Below are 15,633 nucleotides of genomic sequence, written 5' to 3' on the forward strand. Positions count from 1 at the left end.
TTTTGTCATTTTTCGTCAATTTTATCCTTTTCCTGAACAGTGCCCAATTTGTTCTATGTCTATTGTCTGGTTACGATATGTGTGACGTCACATAATTTGTTCATTTGAGCGAATTTCATTAAATTGATATATATATATATATATTTATTAGTATTATTATCAGTATAGTAATTAAAATATGCCCGCGAGTTGAGATTTGGCCTCTTTACTATTTTTTATAAATTGATGCACTTTTAGATTGATGCATTTCTGCGCGGATTTATCTTTGGCGTTTTTGACCTTTAACCTCCTTAGTTTTGCTTTTCGCTATATGGCTGTTCTATTAAAATTGTGAAGGATTATTGTTATTTCTGTCCCTTTGGCCTTTTTATTCATAAGGTGGAGGGTAATTGCTCGTTTTTTCTCTATTTTTTATTGAATTTGCTCGACTTCTATCGTATATTATATATCGTGACGTCATTTAATTATGCACGAATTTAACCCGTAATTAGTATGAACTATTCCCCTTTTTAAATGTACTATTCACTCTTTTGCTATATTTAAGTTTTTTGTTTTTCTGTTTTTTTGATGTATGAGCCGTTATGCACGATGCACTTCGATCTTTGACCTCTAGTTTCACTATTTAGCTTCCGCCTTTCGTCATTACTTTTTTTCAGCGCGATCAGAGATATGTGACTGTTGGATTGACTCGGAGTAAGTATTTGTTATCCTTTGGCTTTTTTTTTTGGCTTATATAACACTTGATTTAACACTACAAGCAAACAGTTACTGTTCTTTTAGTTTTTTTTAATTTTTAAGTCCATATGGCATTTGTTTTAGGACTAGTAGACTGTGGCTTCAACATAGCCAGTATTTAAAGATGCCACTAGTCATCGCAATATATCATGCTGTAATTTCCACATACACACGCATTCTTTATATAATTTTATGAGCAGGGCTTGCAATCTTTGATTTTAACCCTTGTTTTATTAGGTCAGCATTCTGGTTTTCGGCATCCCTGATCCAGCTGTTTTTTCCAAATCAAAGTGAACTTTTTTATATGTGAGTTGTCTATTGATGTATCACATTTGTGTCACTTATATTGTTGATATATTTTTGCTCGTACATATGCTATTTATTTTTAACTAAATTTTGTTCTTTTATTTGTTTAGCTTACACCAGCACATTCAATATATATTCATCACACTTTACAGCAAAAGTGGGTGTCTTTTGCCTACTTGGGCTATGTCTATGGAAGTTTTAATACAATCTATTATGGTTTTAATATTATTTTAACATCATTTTACACATAATATGTTAACATTCTTCACAATATTCTATACATTGTGCATGGTTTTTATGGTTTTAGTTTAAGACAAACTATACACCACTAATTATATATGTTTGTCTAGTTATGTCACGTTAAATATAATTTATGCTGGGATATTGGTGTTATATAATCACATATATATTTTATACAGATAGTTGTGTATGATGTGTTTACATACCTATTTATATATGTTTTAATACCATTTGAAATCAGCTGTATATATGTAGTACAAACAATATATATGTTATTTTTAAATTCGTTATTTTTTAATTCATTATATTATTATTGTTTTATAGCCCCTGAAGCAGCCCTGTTGGGCGAAACACGGCCTGTGTTGGGCTGTTTGTGTGTATATATATTGTGCAATTTGTTTTTCATTAATAAATTATTTTTTGTCTGTTAAACGATCTGCTCTGTTCGTTTTCCCTTCTGGCCGCGTCAGATTTGGTTCCCTCTTCTTCTGGAGTTGTCCTCCGAAGAGCCATGGAGATTGGAGTGTTTTCCAACCCTCATAACTCAGAACGAGGGGGCACTTCTGCATCAGAACAAGGGGGCACTTCTGCATCCCAACCTCCGGTCTCTGGCTCTCACAACCTGGACGTTGAGAGCGTAGAATTCGCTTCCTTGGGTCTCTCTGAGGGTGTCTCCTGGGTTTTGCTTGCTTCCAGGAAAGATTCCACGAAGAGGTGCTACTTTTTCAAATGGAGGAGGTTTGCCATCTGGTGTGATAGCAAGGCCCTAGATCCTCACTATTGTCCTACACAGACCCTGCTTGAATACTTTCTACACTTGTCAGAGTCTGGTCTCAAGACCAACTCCGTAAGAGTTCATCTTAGTGCAATTAGTGCTTATCATCAGCATGTAGAGGGTAAGCCTATCTCTGGACAGGCTTTAGTTCTCTTCATGAGAGGTTTGCTTTTGTCAAAGCTCCCTGTCAAACCTTCACTAGTGTCATGGGATCTCAACGTCGTTCTCACCCAGCTGATGAAGCCTCCTTTTGAGCCACTGAATTCCTGCCATCTGAAGTACTTGACCTGGAAGGTCATTTTCTTGGTGGCTGTTACTTCAGCTCGTAGAGTCAGTGAACTCAAGCCTTGTAGTGCATGCTCCTTATCTCAAGTTTCATCACAACAGAGTAGTCCTCTGCACGCACCCTAAGTTCTTGCCGAAGGCGGTGTCTGAGTTCCATCTGAACCAGTCAATTGTCTTGCCAACATTTTTTCCCCGTCCTCATACCCGCCCCACTGAATGTCAGTTGCACACCTTGGACTGCAAGAGAGCATTGGCCTTTTACATGGAGCGGACATGCCCCTTCAGACAGTCCGCCCAAATGTTTGTTTCTTTTGATCCCAACAGAAGGGGAGTCGCAGTCGGGAAACGAACCATTTCAAATTGGCTAGCAGATTGCATTTCCTTCACTTATGTCCAAGGTGGGCTGAATGTTGAGGGTCATGTCACAGCTCATAGTGTTAGAGCCATGGCAGCGTCGGTGGCCAACTTGAAGTCAGCCACTATAGAAGAGATTTTCAAGGCTGCGACGTGGTCATCAATCCACACATTCACATCTCATTACTGCCTTCAGCAGGATTCCCGACGTGACAGTCGGTTCGGGCAGTCGGTGCTGCAGAATCTGTTCGGGGTTTAGGATCCAACTCCACTCCCCTAGGCCCATTTTTATTCTGTTCCAGGCTGCACTCTCAGTTAGATGTTTCTGCTTTAGGTCAATCTCAGTTATGTCCTCGCCGTTGCAAGGCCCAATTGGCCTTTTTTGTTGTTTTGAGTGAGCCTGGGTGCTAGGGATACCCCATCAGTGAGAACAAGCAGCCTGCTTGTCCTCAGAGAAAGCGAAGATACATACCTGTAGCAGGTATTCTCCAAGGACAGCAGGCTGATTGTTCTCACAAACCCGGCCACCTCCCATTTGGAGTTGTTCTTCTCCTTGCTATTGCTTTTTGATGTAACTGAGCGGGGACTCTTGCGCGATGGGCAGGAAGATGGCGGTGCGCGTGCCCCACACGCTGGAAGTCTCTGGCAAAGTTTTGTTTATTTTGCTTTGGAGAATTGCCGTTCCTGGGCTGCCGTGGACGTCGACCCATCAGTGAGAACAATCAGCCTGCTGTCCTCAGAGAATACCTGCTACAGGTATATATCTTCGCTTTATTCAGGTTTGATTAGAAAGATAATAAAATAGCATTGATTTGAAAATAAAGCCTATATTATTCTTCTCCTGTGATGAAAGCAACACCTTTGTGATGCCTCCTCTTACTGCAGATAACAAGAAGTACAATGTTATATAATAATGCACATACTTTTAGCCACATTGACAGAAGGCAATTTTCAGATAGCCAATTCCTGCAGGCAAAATACTAATCTTGCTTATTAATAGTTTTGAAAATTACCCTCACAAAACCCTTACTATCATCATTTCTTCTCGTATTCTGAAATTTCATCAATTCTTCAGCAGAGACTGGTGTTAATGTTTTTATTATGGTGTCTTGGTTATAACCATACATCAACCCCAAATATTGCTGACAGTATTCAACTTACTGTGAAGCTTCAAACTCAAACTTCATCTTTTCCACAACTGCTTTTCAAACACGTCATGAGTCATAACTTTCTTCTTTGTGCCTAATTATACTGATGACTTATAAATGTTTCATTGGGATAGCAAAATTAAAAATATTTTAAAATATAAACTAAAATGCAAACTGAAAATATTGAAATTTATAACAAGACTCTTAATTTATAAACTTTGTGCTGTTTCATTAACAGCTCTGTGGATTTACATTTTCCAAAATTCTCTACTTCTGCAACCCTTGATTTAAAATCTACATTGATGAAAATGGGTATTATTGATATCTTTAGTGATGAAGCTGATCTCTCTGGAATTACTGGACAACGTGACATAAAAGTGTCAGAAGTAAGATTTTGAACTTTTTTTTTAATCCATTTTTAAAGCCCATTTCACACAAAATTGTGACTGCCAATTGGGGAAAGCGTGCAGGGGGAAGGGATGCAAAGAAAGGGAGAAGAGTGTAAGAATATTTTATAGAGCACTAGCATTATAGGATATAGGCATACCTAACATTTAGGTGCGAGCACTTCTGCCAACTGTAGAGCTGGTGTAAGTGGTATCATCTATATGTAGTAGATACCTACATAACTTACCGTATTCTGTAAGTTATATGCATAAGAGAGGGGTCTCACCCATGCTCCACCCATGTGTATGTCCCCCTTTGCAAATACTTATAAATGCCTGAGTCTGAACAAAGGAAGGAGAAGCACACGTTTGTGTCACACTGCGTATGCACTTTCAGGACTCATAGTGATCCTTCCTTAACATCCTATCAGACCAGTCCAGACCAATGGGTTGTGTCAGTCTACCGGAAGATGGAGACAGAGAATAAAAATAGGGCTCGAGATTCACCCCTTAAGGGTATTATGCTGCATAGAATGTTCACTGTTTCTCTATTTCCCAAGAGGATGAATGACAAGTTAACAAACCTGCCCCTGACCTGCTTTCTAACTAGTTTTAGTTGAGCTTTAACTACCCTATTGGGGTTTTGTCTCCTGAGCCAGTTTTATGCCAAGTCTCAGTTAAGTTGAGGGTTACAGTTTCTCAGCTGTGTTTAAGTCGGGGGTGCCTTCCTGGGTTTGTTTTCCTGACCCAGTTTAATAACTGGGTTTCAGTTGAGTTGGTGGTGCCTTCTTTGGCATGAGCTCCTGTTAAAAAAAATCTGAGGTATATTTCAGAGGTGTCTGAGATTCCTACAATCCCTCCTCCTCCCCCTCCCCCCATCAACACCTCCTTTGGAAGTCAGCCTAAACGGTGAGCCTGTTCTGATTTATTTCAGCTATTTCAGTGTACTAGTGTTGTCTGTGTTGTTTCTTTTTAAACACACATAGGTATCTGGCTTGTTTATTTCCTGTTTAGCTGCATGATTTACTGACTGAAAGCCTTGTTCTTCTAGTTTCTTTAAGCAGCTAATATTTATCTATGACTATGTGGGAAGATTAGCTTTTGATTATAGGTGCTACTTTAAATTTCTGTCACAGTTTTTCCCGCCAGAATTCTCTTCCTGTTTCTGTTAGATGGTTGTTTCTTTTCTAATTATGCTGCCTGACTATCCTAGCTGTATGACTCACAGTAGACAAATCTGGACATTTATTAGCTCTTTTCTCCTTATGTTTAAAAAAAAGAACAAGGGAGGGAGGAAGTGACATCTCGTGACTGAATGGCCGCTTGATCGCTTAGCTCCGCGCTTCCCCACCTCTAATTCAGCTTGGAAGGAGATTTAACCCAGTCTGTTTCAATCGGTACGGCACACGGCGAATAAGAAAAAGAACCTGTATTGCAAAATGAGCAAAAAAGCCAGCTTACCGCAGCGGGACAGTGAGCGCTTATCCACGAGGCTGACGGCGAGGGGCCTGCCCGGCACCGCCGCTACTAACTCGCGCAGATCGCTGGAGTCAGACTAGCCAACTGCTCGTGAGGATTGAATCGAACCTGCCCCCATGAAAACAGTACCTCTAGACCTGGCCCTGTGTATTGAGGTGATTCGCGCAGAGATCCGTGCCTCCAAAGAAGAAATCCTGGAGTACGTGGACGCATTAAGCGTCGATGTGCGAGAGCTGGGGGGGCAGAGTGGAAGCACTGGAAGAGCGAGCAGACGAGCAGCTGGAGAAAAATGAAGATACTGACCAGCGTCTGCATAAGATGGCCGAGCAAATAGAGGAGCTCCAATATAAACTAGACGACCAGGAAAATAGGGGTCGAAGACAGAATTTGAGGATCAGAGGGGTCAAGGAAACCGGAGGACAGGAGGACGTACCGGCCATGGTGCGTGATATCTGTACACAGCTGATGGGGGATGGTTTTGATTCTGGAGCAGTGGACATCGATAGAGCGCTGGGCAAGCCCAGAGATAACAGGCCACAAGACATTGTGGTCCGCTTCACTTCATATGCGTGGAAGGAAGAGATCTGGCAAAAGGCTCGCAAGACACCCACCCTGGACTACAATGGGGCAAAAGTGGCGATCTACCAAGACCTCTCCCTGTTCACGCTAAATCAAAGGAGAGCCATGAAGCCGGTGCTAGAGCTATTAGTTAAAGAAAAAATAGTATACCGGTGGGCTTTCCCATTTGCACTTTGCTTCGAGATTAAAGGGGAACAGATTCGATGCCGAAGTGTGTGAGAGGCCTGGAAGTATCTGCACGAAGCGGGCTTGGCCCCGACTGAAAATATGCCGGCAGGGATGGCCCCTGTCACGAAGACTCGGTTCCAGCGGTGGAAAAGAGTGGAGAAAGCGGCAAAGAAGATGGGGTCCCAGACATGAACACGGTTGAGTGAACTGAATTGCCTGACTGTTGTTATTTTTGTGAGTTGCCTTAGTGGGCATGCATGAGGGAAATGGACTGGGGAAAGCGGGCGTGGGAGCCTTCATAAGCGAGAAGGTGAGGGATAATCCTTACACTGTGTGAGTAAATTCGGGTGGGTGGGAGTGTGGGGTGGGGGATTGAGGGGGAAGCTTTCTGTTTGGTCTCTGGGGTTACTATCTTCCTGTGCCCAAGTGGTGCGGAATGGTGCTAGTTGGGGGGTTCTTGAGGGGTATCAGGGCGGGAGTTAGGAGGGACGGGAGACAGGACAGGTGGGGGGAGGAAGGGGGGGAATAGTTCAGGGGGAAGGGGAGATAGGGATGGGCTTACACCTTTCACCAAATATGTGTTCGGACCAGAGACGGACAGATGGCGGACTATAAATTTCTTACCTATAATGTAAAGGGACTGAACTCTCCATACAAGAGGCACGCCTTACTGCGGGAGTTGCAGCTGCTGCATCCTCATGTGGTCTTCCTGCAGGAAACTCATTTCTTGAGAGGAAGCATGAGGGCCTGCTCTCATCTAAGCAATACCCGACCGTTCTCTATGCCTCTGATACACGGGGAAAAAAAGGGGGGTGGCTATTATGTTTCATAAGGACGTTCAGGTACAGATTGTTCACTCAAAACGAGATAGGGCGGGCCGTTACTTTTTCTTGCATGTTATGTTGGAGCAGGAGGAATATACATTAGCAAGTGTCTATGGGCCAAATGAGAGGCAAGAATCTTTTTTTTTCTAAGCTCCATAGAGAGCTTCAGACTTTTGCGAGGGGTAAAGTGCTAGTAGCAGGAGACTTTAATGCCACCATGCAGCCTGGGCTGGACCGCTCTGCTCCTCCTGCTCCGACAGACTGTAGAATATCTCAGTCATTGAAAAAATTTGTGGAAGGAATGGGTCTGTATGATGTATGGAGAATGGGACATCCTAGAGGGAGGGATTACACCTTTTACTCTCCTATGCACCTTTCTCATTCCAGACTGGATTATATTTTCCCCGACAAAACTTTGTCGGAGGGGGGTGGTGACTCCCACATAGGCCATATTACCATCTCAGATCATGCCCCAGTTTGGACCACCATTCCATCTCTGAGAGAGGAGGTGAGAGAAAAGAGATGGACTCTGAACAATAGCTTGTTACAGGACCAGGAGGTTGTGGTTAGCTTTTGTCCAGTTCTGAAAGAATACTTTGATATCAACATAGACTCAGGCCCGACAGTGGGGGTGGTGTGGGACGCCTTTAAGGCAGTTTCGAGAGGGCACTTTATTAAATGTGCAAGTCAGAGGGCCCGGATACACAAAGCACGCCTGGTCCAATGTATGGAACAATTAGGTGTTTTGGAAGGCAGATATAAAGCGTTTGGCTCGGTGTCTGACTTTCGAAAGCTACAGGCAGTGAGATTGGAGATCGCTGCACTGCATGAGAAGAGTTTGCAATTTGTGCATGCAAGGATGAAGCAGGTCCACTATGAATGCACTAACAGGCCTGGACGGCTGTTGGCCATTAAATTAAGAAAGATGAGGGCAGACCGGCATATTATGAGAGTATGGGACTCCAGAGGGACTATGACACATAAATCCGCTCAAATCAGAGAGAGCTTTGCCCGATACTATGAGAATCTTTATAAGGAGGAGGCTGCTGTGCAGACAGGGGGAAATTGACAAATATTTGGCTGCACGGGGACTATCGGCCCTGACTGAGGCTCAGAGGAGGGAACTTGAGGATACGGTGAGGGTAGAGGAGGTCCTGCGGGTTATTAAAGCGCTGCCGACGGGAAAGGTGCCTGGACTAGACGGGTTTACAAACGAATTCTTTAAGACATATGGGATAGAGTTGGCACCTTACCTGACGATGATCGTAAACTCAGTGAGGGATGGGGTACCACTTCCCAAGACTATGATGGAGGCATGGGTGGCGGTTATACCAAAACCAGGCAAAGATAAAACTGTGTGTGCCTCGTACCGCCCTATTTCGATTCTTAACGCTGACGTCAAAATACTAGCAAAGGTTGTGGCAAACCGGTTGGGTGAGGTGCTTCCTAGCTTAATTCACTCGGACCAGGTGGGTTTTGTGGCCAAGCGACAGGCTATGGACAATATACGACGGACGGTGGATCTACTCTACGCGGCTCAGATAAAAGGTCGGCCAACTATTCTGCTGGGATTAGATGCAGAGAAGGCGTTCGACAGGATCCACAGGGGGTATCTGGATAAGGTCCTGCATAGAGTAGGAATTGGTCAGGGTTATAGATCCTGGATTTGGGCTTTGTATGCCTCACCGCAGGCCTGTGTGAGAGTAAATGGGGGCAATTCGGAGGCATTTCAATTAGGACGAGGTACCCGGCAGGGATGCCCGTTATCCCCTTTACTCTTCGCCCTGGCGATGGAACCCTTGGCGGCGGCTATCCGAGAAAATGATGATATAGTCGGAGTGAGGGTGAGGACGAGGGAATATAAAATCGCTCTGTTCGCAGATGACGTTCTGCTGTCTTTAACAAGTCCATTAGTCTGTCTCCCTAATTTAATGAAAGAGATTAAGGAGTACACTCGAGTGTCAGGCTACAAATTAAATGCCAGTAAATCTACAGGCCTAGCAGTGGGAGTCCTGCCAGGGCTAATGGAGACATTGAAAACGTCTTTTGCATTGAAATGGGAAGAACGGGAAATTACTTATCTAGGGGTGAAGATCCCGGGTAACCTGTCTGAATTGTTTGCTGCTAACTATCCAGCTCTTAGGAGGGAGGTCCAGGGAGACCTGGATAGATGGATGTCCATGGGCCTATCCTGGTTCGGGCAAATTGCCGCGGTCAAAATGAATATTTTGCCCCGTTTCCTGTCCTTGTTTCAGGTTCTTCCTATGCGTTTATCTAGATCCTTTTTGTCAGGTCTGCAGGATAGTCTGACTCGCTTTGTTTGGGGAAGGCAGAGACCGCGGTTACCCCGTGCCATTTTATATAAGAGCAAGAGAGAGGGAGGATTGGGGATGCCTAACCTATTTTGGTACTATTGCGCAGCGTAGTCCAGAGCGGCGGTAGATTGGTTTAGGAATGAAGACTACAAACTGTGGATACAGATAGAGCAATCCCTGGTGGGTTCCCGGAAATTAGGGCATTTAATATGGCTCGCGGATAAATATAGGGGAAGGGTGGACAGATTCCCCCCCCGCGGTGCAGGCGACTTTCTATTACTGGGATCAGATGTTCTCTGAGCGCCAGCCAGTAGTGTCAAGTTTAGCACCGATAGTTGATAATCCGCTGTTTGAGCCACGGGTGGGAAGCCGTACGTTCCGTGGCTGGGCAGAGAGGGGACTGGACTTGTTGGGGCAGCTGCACGTGGGAGAGAACATAGTACCCTTTGAAACTCTGATGGAAGATTTTGGACTGAGATCAGGAGACCGTTTTGCTTACTTACAATTACAGCACATGTTGCAAGGGTCAGTGTACCGGGGATGTATGCGGCGTGATGCACACCCGATGGAGGAGGTCTGTGTAGACTCGCGGGGGATGCGGGGACTGATATCCTCCTTGTACGCTCACTTGAGATCTTGTGCGGTACCATCACTCCTATATCGGAAGAGATGGGAGCAAGAGCTGCAGTTTACGCTATCGGAGGCAGGCTGGTTAGCTCTGGAGAAGAGACTGTTGAGATCATCACGGGCGGTGGCTATGCAAGAGAACGCAATAAAAGTCTTTTACAGATGGTATCTGACACCAGCCAGGCTACATCATATGTTTGCTCAGGTGTCCAGGGGATGTTGGCGGAACTGTGGAGGGGTGGGGACCATGGGACACATCTGGTGGACATGTCCTAAAGCGCAGGCCTACTGGAGAGGAGTGCAGTCTCGGGTTCAGGTGTGGATAGGTAGGTCTGTACAGTGGCATCCATTGGTTTTCATACTTGGGCAGAGACCAGGGGGCCTGTTGCAGGGATCCTTGCATGCAGCTCGCATAAACCTAGCACAGCATTGGAAACTATCGGGGGTCCCCCCCAAAGACTAGGTGGATAACCAAGGTGCGATACATATGTGAGATGGAGAGATGAACTGCTGTAAAAAGAAAAACTCTGCCCAAATGGGAAAGGGTGTGGGAACCCTTTCTAAAACGATGTTCTGGGTAACAGGTGTATAAACAAGTAGATGGGAGGGAGAATAAGGGGGGATAGGATAGGGGATAGGGGGACATACTTATAAAACTGTTTAAAAAAATTTAAGAAGTGGAATTGGTATATGTTATAGAATTGCAATGTCGTTGGTGCTTTTTTTTTTCTGTTAAGTTCCCATCGCTTGATCAAGTACAAATGTGTTGTATTGAATTGAGTAACTCTTGTAATAGCTTTGCAATGCTCAATAAAGACTTCTATAAATTAAAAAAAAAAAAGAACAAGGGCAGTTAGTTCACAGTAAGTGCTTCTCCCTTTTATTCTTTCTCAGGTGTTGATCCTGAGGTCAGCTAATTGCTAATTTTGAGAGCTGTATTTGTAAATATGCTGGAACATACTGCTTGCTGTTTATTGTATGTTCTCATATCAACTGTATGTTGTGCTTTATGTACCTTATGTAGTCTTATTCTTTGCAGCATAAGATCTCCTATTTGTGCTGGAGATTAAACTGTTTCTCCGAGGACAAGCAGGCTGCTTGTTCTCACTGATGGGTTGACGTCCTCGGCAGCCCCCTCCATCGGAAAGTTTACTAGCAAAGGCCTTTGCTAGTCCTCGCGCGCCCATGCGCACTGCGCATGCGCAGCCGTCTTCCCGCCCGAAACCGGCTCGAGCCGGCCAGTCTTCTTTCGTCCGCGCTCGGTACGGTCGTGTTACGCCGTTCGTGCCCCAGAGAGTCGACCTCGCGCGTCCTTTTCGACGTGTTTTTCATTGTTTTTTCTTCTAAAAAAGTTTGGGAAGCGCTCCGGAAGTGTTCCGGAAGACCCTGTCGGGTTTTCTGCCCTTCCCGTATTTTTCAAGTTTTGCCCCGTAAGTTTTCTTTCGTTGTCGGGGTAGGCCTAGTTTGGCCTCGGTCGAGATTCTTCTCCCTCTAAATTTGGTGCTTCAATTTTCGCCATTTCGGCTTTTGATTTCGCCGGCGTGATTTTTCCGCCCATGACATCGAAGCCTTCCAGCGGCTTCAAGAAGTGCACCCAGTGCGCCCGGGTAATCTCGCTCACTGATAGGCACTCTGCGTGTCTTCAGTGTCTAGGGGCCCAGCACCGCCCTCAGAACTGCAGTCTGTGTTCCCTGTTACAAAGGCGGACTCAGGTAGCGAGATTAGCCCAGTGGAACGTTTTGTTCTCGGGCTCTTCGTCGACATCGGCACCGGAGGCATCGAGTGCATCGACGTCGTCAGCGTCCGGACCATCTTCCTTGGCTGCCGCTCCATCGACTGCATCGAGGCATCGGACCTCTGCATCGGCGCCGAGGCATCGGGCGACTGCATCGACGTCGGTGGTACCGAGACTTCGTCTGCTGATGTCGTCGGACGGAGGTGCATCGTCAGGAGTGCAGGTGAGGGCTGTCCATTCCCCTGCTGGTGGCGGTGAGCCTTCGGGTGGGTCTCCTCCTACCCTGAGGGCTCCTGTGGTACAGCCCCCCCGGGATCGACCCTCTTCGGTCTCGGCCCCGAGGAAGCGACGGATGGATTCTACGTCCTCCTCGTTGGTGCCGGGGAGCTCCGGTGACATGCTTCGGAAGAAATCGAAGAAGCATCGACACCGGTCTCCTCCCCGTGTCGGCACCGAGAGCTCTGGGTCGCCGAGGGATTCAGCACCCAGTAGGCATCGGCACCGAGAGGACCGCTCACCCTCTGTTCAGGAGGTGTCGATGCGCTCCACTCTGGACAGCCCGGAACAGCCTCCTCGCCCGGAACAGGTTCTGACGTCGACGCCTGCATCGACCTCTCAGCCTTTTTCTGCAGCCACTCTGAACGAGAGCCTCCGGGCCGTTCTCCCAGAGATTCTGGGAGAGCTGTTGTGCCCTACCCCTCCGGTACCGGCGGTGCTTGCGCCTCCGGTACCGTCGAGCGCGGCGCCGGCTGGCCCATCGCCCAGGTTGAGGTCCCCGACGTCGGTACCGCGTGCGGTGCCGACCGCGGCCACCTCCCAGGAAGGCTCCCCGACTACATCGGCGGAGGGAGCTTCGCCGATGCGGGCGAGGGAATCTACCTCTCGACGCCCCCACCGTGGACGGGGTTCCACCGAGTCGAGCAGGGCGAGGTTGCAGACACAGGTTCGTGAACTTGTGTCTGACACCGAGGGTGAGGCCTCGTGGGAGGAAGAGGAAGATCCCAGATATTTCTCTGACGAGGAGTCTGAGGGTCTTCCGTCTGATCCCACTCCCTCTCCTGAAAGACAGCTTTCTCCTCCCGAGAGTCTGTCTTTTGCTTCCTTTGTCCGGGAGATGTCTACGGCCATCCCCTTCCCGGTGGTTGTGGAGGACGAGCCCAGGGCTGAAATGTTTGAGCTCCTGGACTATCCTTCTCCACCTAAGGAAGCGTCCACTGTTCCCTTGCACCATGTCCTGAAAAAGACATTGCTTGCGAACTGGACCAAGCCACTAACTAATCCCCACATTCCCAAGAAGATTGAGTCCCAGTACCGGATCCATGGGGACCCAGAGCTGATGCGCACTCAGTTGCCTCATGACTCTGGAGTTGTGGATCTGGCTCTAAAGAAGGCTAAGAGTTCTAGGGAGCATGCTTCGGCGCCCCCGGGCAAAGACCCTAGAACCTTAGACTCCTTTGGGAGGAAGGCCTACCATTCTTCTATGCTCGTGGCCAAAATCCAGTCTTACCAGCTCTACACGAGCATACACATGCGGAACAATGTGCGGCAGTTGGCGGGCTTGGTTGATGCTCTTCCCCCTGAGCAAGCCAAGCCTTTTCAGGAGGTGGTCAGGCAGCTGAAGGCGTGCAGAAAATTCCTGGCCAGAGGAGTTTATGACACTTTTGATGTTGCGTCCAGGGCCGCTGCTCAGGGTGTGGTGATGCGCAGGCTCTCATGGCCTACAGCTTCCAGCACAAGCAGGTACTTGCAGAGGAACTCTCCGCCCTTCTCAGCGCCAATGCGGTCGAGCCCGTGCCATCCGGGCAAGAAGGGCTGGGATTCTATTCCAGGTACTTCCTTGTGGAAAAGAAAACAGGGGGGATGCGTCCCATCCTAGACCTAAGGGCCCTGAACAAATATCTCGTAAAAGAAAAGTTCAGGATGCTTTCCCTGGGCACCCTTCTCCCCATGATTCAGCAAAACGATTGGCTATGCTCTCTGGACTTGAAGGATGCCTACACTCACATCCCGATACTGCCAGCTCACAGACAGTATCTGCGATTTCAGTTGGGCGCACGCCACTTCCAGTACTGTGTGCTACCCTTTGGGCTCGCCTCTGCGCCCAGGGTGTTCACAAAGTGCCTAGCTGTGGTAGCAGCGGCGCTTCGCAGGCTGGGGGTGCACGTGTTCCCATATCTCGACGATTGGCTGGTGAAGAACACATCCGAGGCAGGAGCCCTGCAGTCCATGCAGATGACTATTCGCCTCCTGGAGCTACTGGGGTTTGTGATAAATTACCCAAAGTCCCATCTTCTACCAGTGCAGAAGCTCGAATTCATAGGAGCTCTGCTGGATTCTCGGACGGCTCGTGCCTATCTCCCAGAGGCGAGAGCCAACAACTTGTTGTCCCTCGTCTCGCGGGTGCGAGCGTCCCAGCAGATCACAGCTCGGCAGATGTTGAGATTGCTGGGCCACATGGCCTCCACAGTTCATGTGACTCCCATGGCCCGCCTTCACATGAGATCTGCTCAATGGACCCTAGCCTCCCAGTGGTATCAGGCCGCTGGGGGTCTAGAGGACGTGATCCACCTGTCCACGAGTTTTCTCAAATCCCTATATTGGTGGACGATTTGCTCCAATTTGACTCTGGGACGTCCCTTCCAAATTCCTCAGCCACAAAAGGTGCTGACCACGGATGCGTCCCTCCTGGGATGGGGAGCTCATGTCGATGGGCTTCACACCCAAGGAAGCTGGTCCCTCCAGGAACGCGATCTACAGATCAATCTTCTGGAGTTGCGAGCGATATGGAACGCTCTGAAGGCTTTCAGAGATCGGCTGTCCCACCAAATTATCCAAATTCAGACAGACAACCAGGTTGCCATGTACTACGTCAACAAGCAGGGGGGCACCGGATCTCGCCCCCTGTGTCAGGAAGCCGTCAGCATGTGGCTCTGGGCTCGCCGGAACGGCATGGTGCTCCAAGCCACATATCTGGCAGGCGTAAACAACAGTCTGGCCGACAGGTTGAGCAGGATTATGCAACCTCACGAGTGGTCGCTCAATTCCCGAGTGGTGCGTCAGATCTTCCAAGAGTGGGGCACCCCCTTGGTGGATCTCTTTGCATCTCGAGCAAACCACAAAGTCCCTCAGTTCTGTTCCAGGCTTCAGGCCCACGGCAGACTGGCATCGGATGCCTTCCTCCTGGATTGGGGGGAGGGCCTGCTGTATGCTTATCCTCCCATCCCTCTGGTGGGGAAGACTTTGTTGAAACTCAAGCAAGACCGAGGCACCATGATTCTGATTGCTCCTTTTTGGCCGCGTCAGATCTGGTTCCCTCTTCTTCTGGAGTTATCCTCCGCAGAACCGTGGAGATTGGAGTGTTTTCCGACCCTCATCACGCAGGACGAAGGGGCTCTTCTGCATCCCAACCTCCAGTCTCTGGCTCTCATGGCCTGGATGTTGAGGGCGTAGACTTTGCCTCTTTGGGTCTGTCAGAGGGTGTCTCCCGCATCTTGCTTGCTTCCAGGAAAGACTCCACTAAGAGAAGTTACTTCTTTCATTGGAGGAGGTTTGCCGTCTGGTGTGACAGCAAGGCCCTAGATCCTCGCTCTTGTCCTACACAGACCCTGCTTGAATACCTTCTGCACTTGTCTGAGTCTGGTCTCAAGACTAACTCTGTAAGGGTTCATCTTAGTGCA

General features: G+C 47.7%; 1 protein-coding gene across 1 annotated transcript in view; it reads left to right on the top strand.

Moving 5' to 3' along the window:
* The window catches only part of LOC115478137 (alpha-1-antitrypsin-like protein GS55-MS), an 86,670-nt gene that overhangs the window by 39,341 nt on the left and 31,696 nt on the right, over nt 1–15,633 (top strand). Inside the window, exon 4 of the mRNA XM_030215384.1 lies at nt 4,082–4,229. Within this exon, the coding sequence (XP_030071244.1) occupies nt 4,082–4,229 (148 nt within the window). The remainder of the gene's footprint in view (nt 1–4,081; nt 4,230–15,633) is intronic.

Source organism: Microcaecilia unicolor, chromosome 9 (assembly GCF_901765095.1).
Source record: "Microcaecilia unicolor chromosome 9, aMicUni1.1, whole genome shotgun sequence".
Classification (NCBI taxonomy): domain Eukaryota; kingdom Metazoa; phylum Chordata; class Amphibia; order Gymnophiona; family Siphonopidae; genus Microcaecilia; species Microcaecilia unicolor.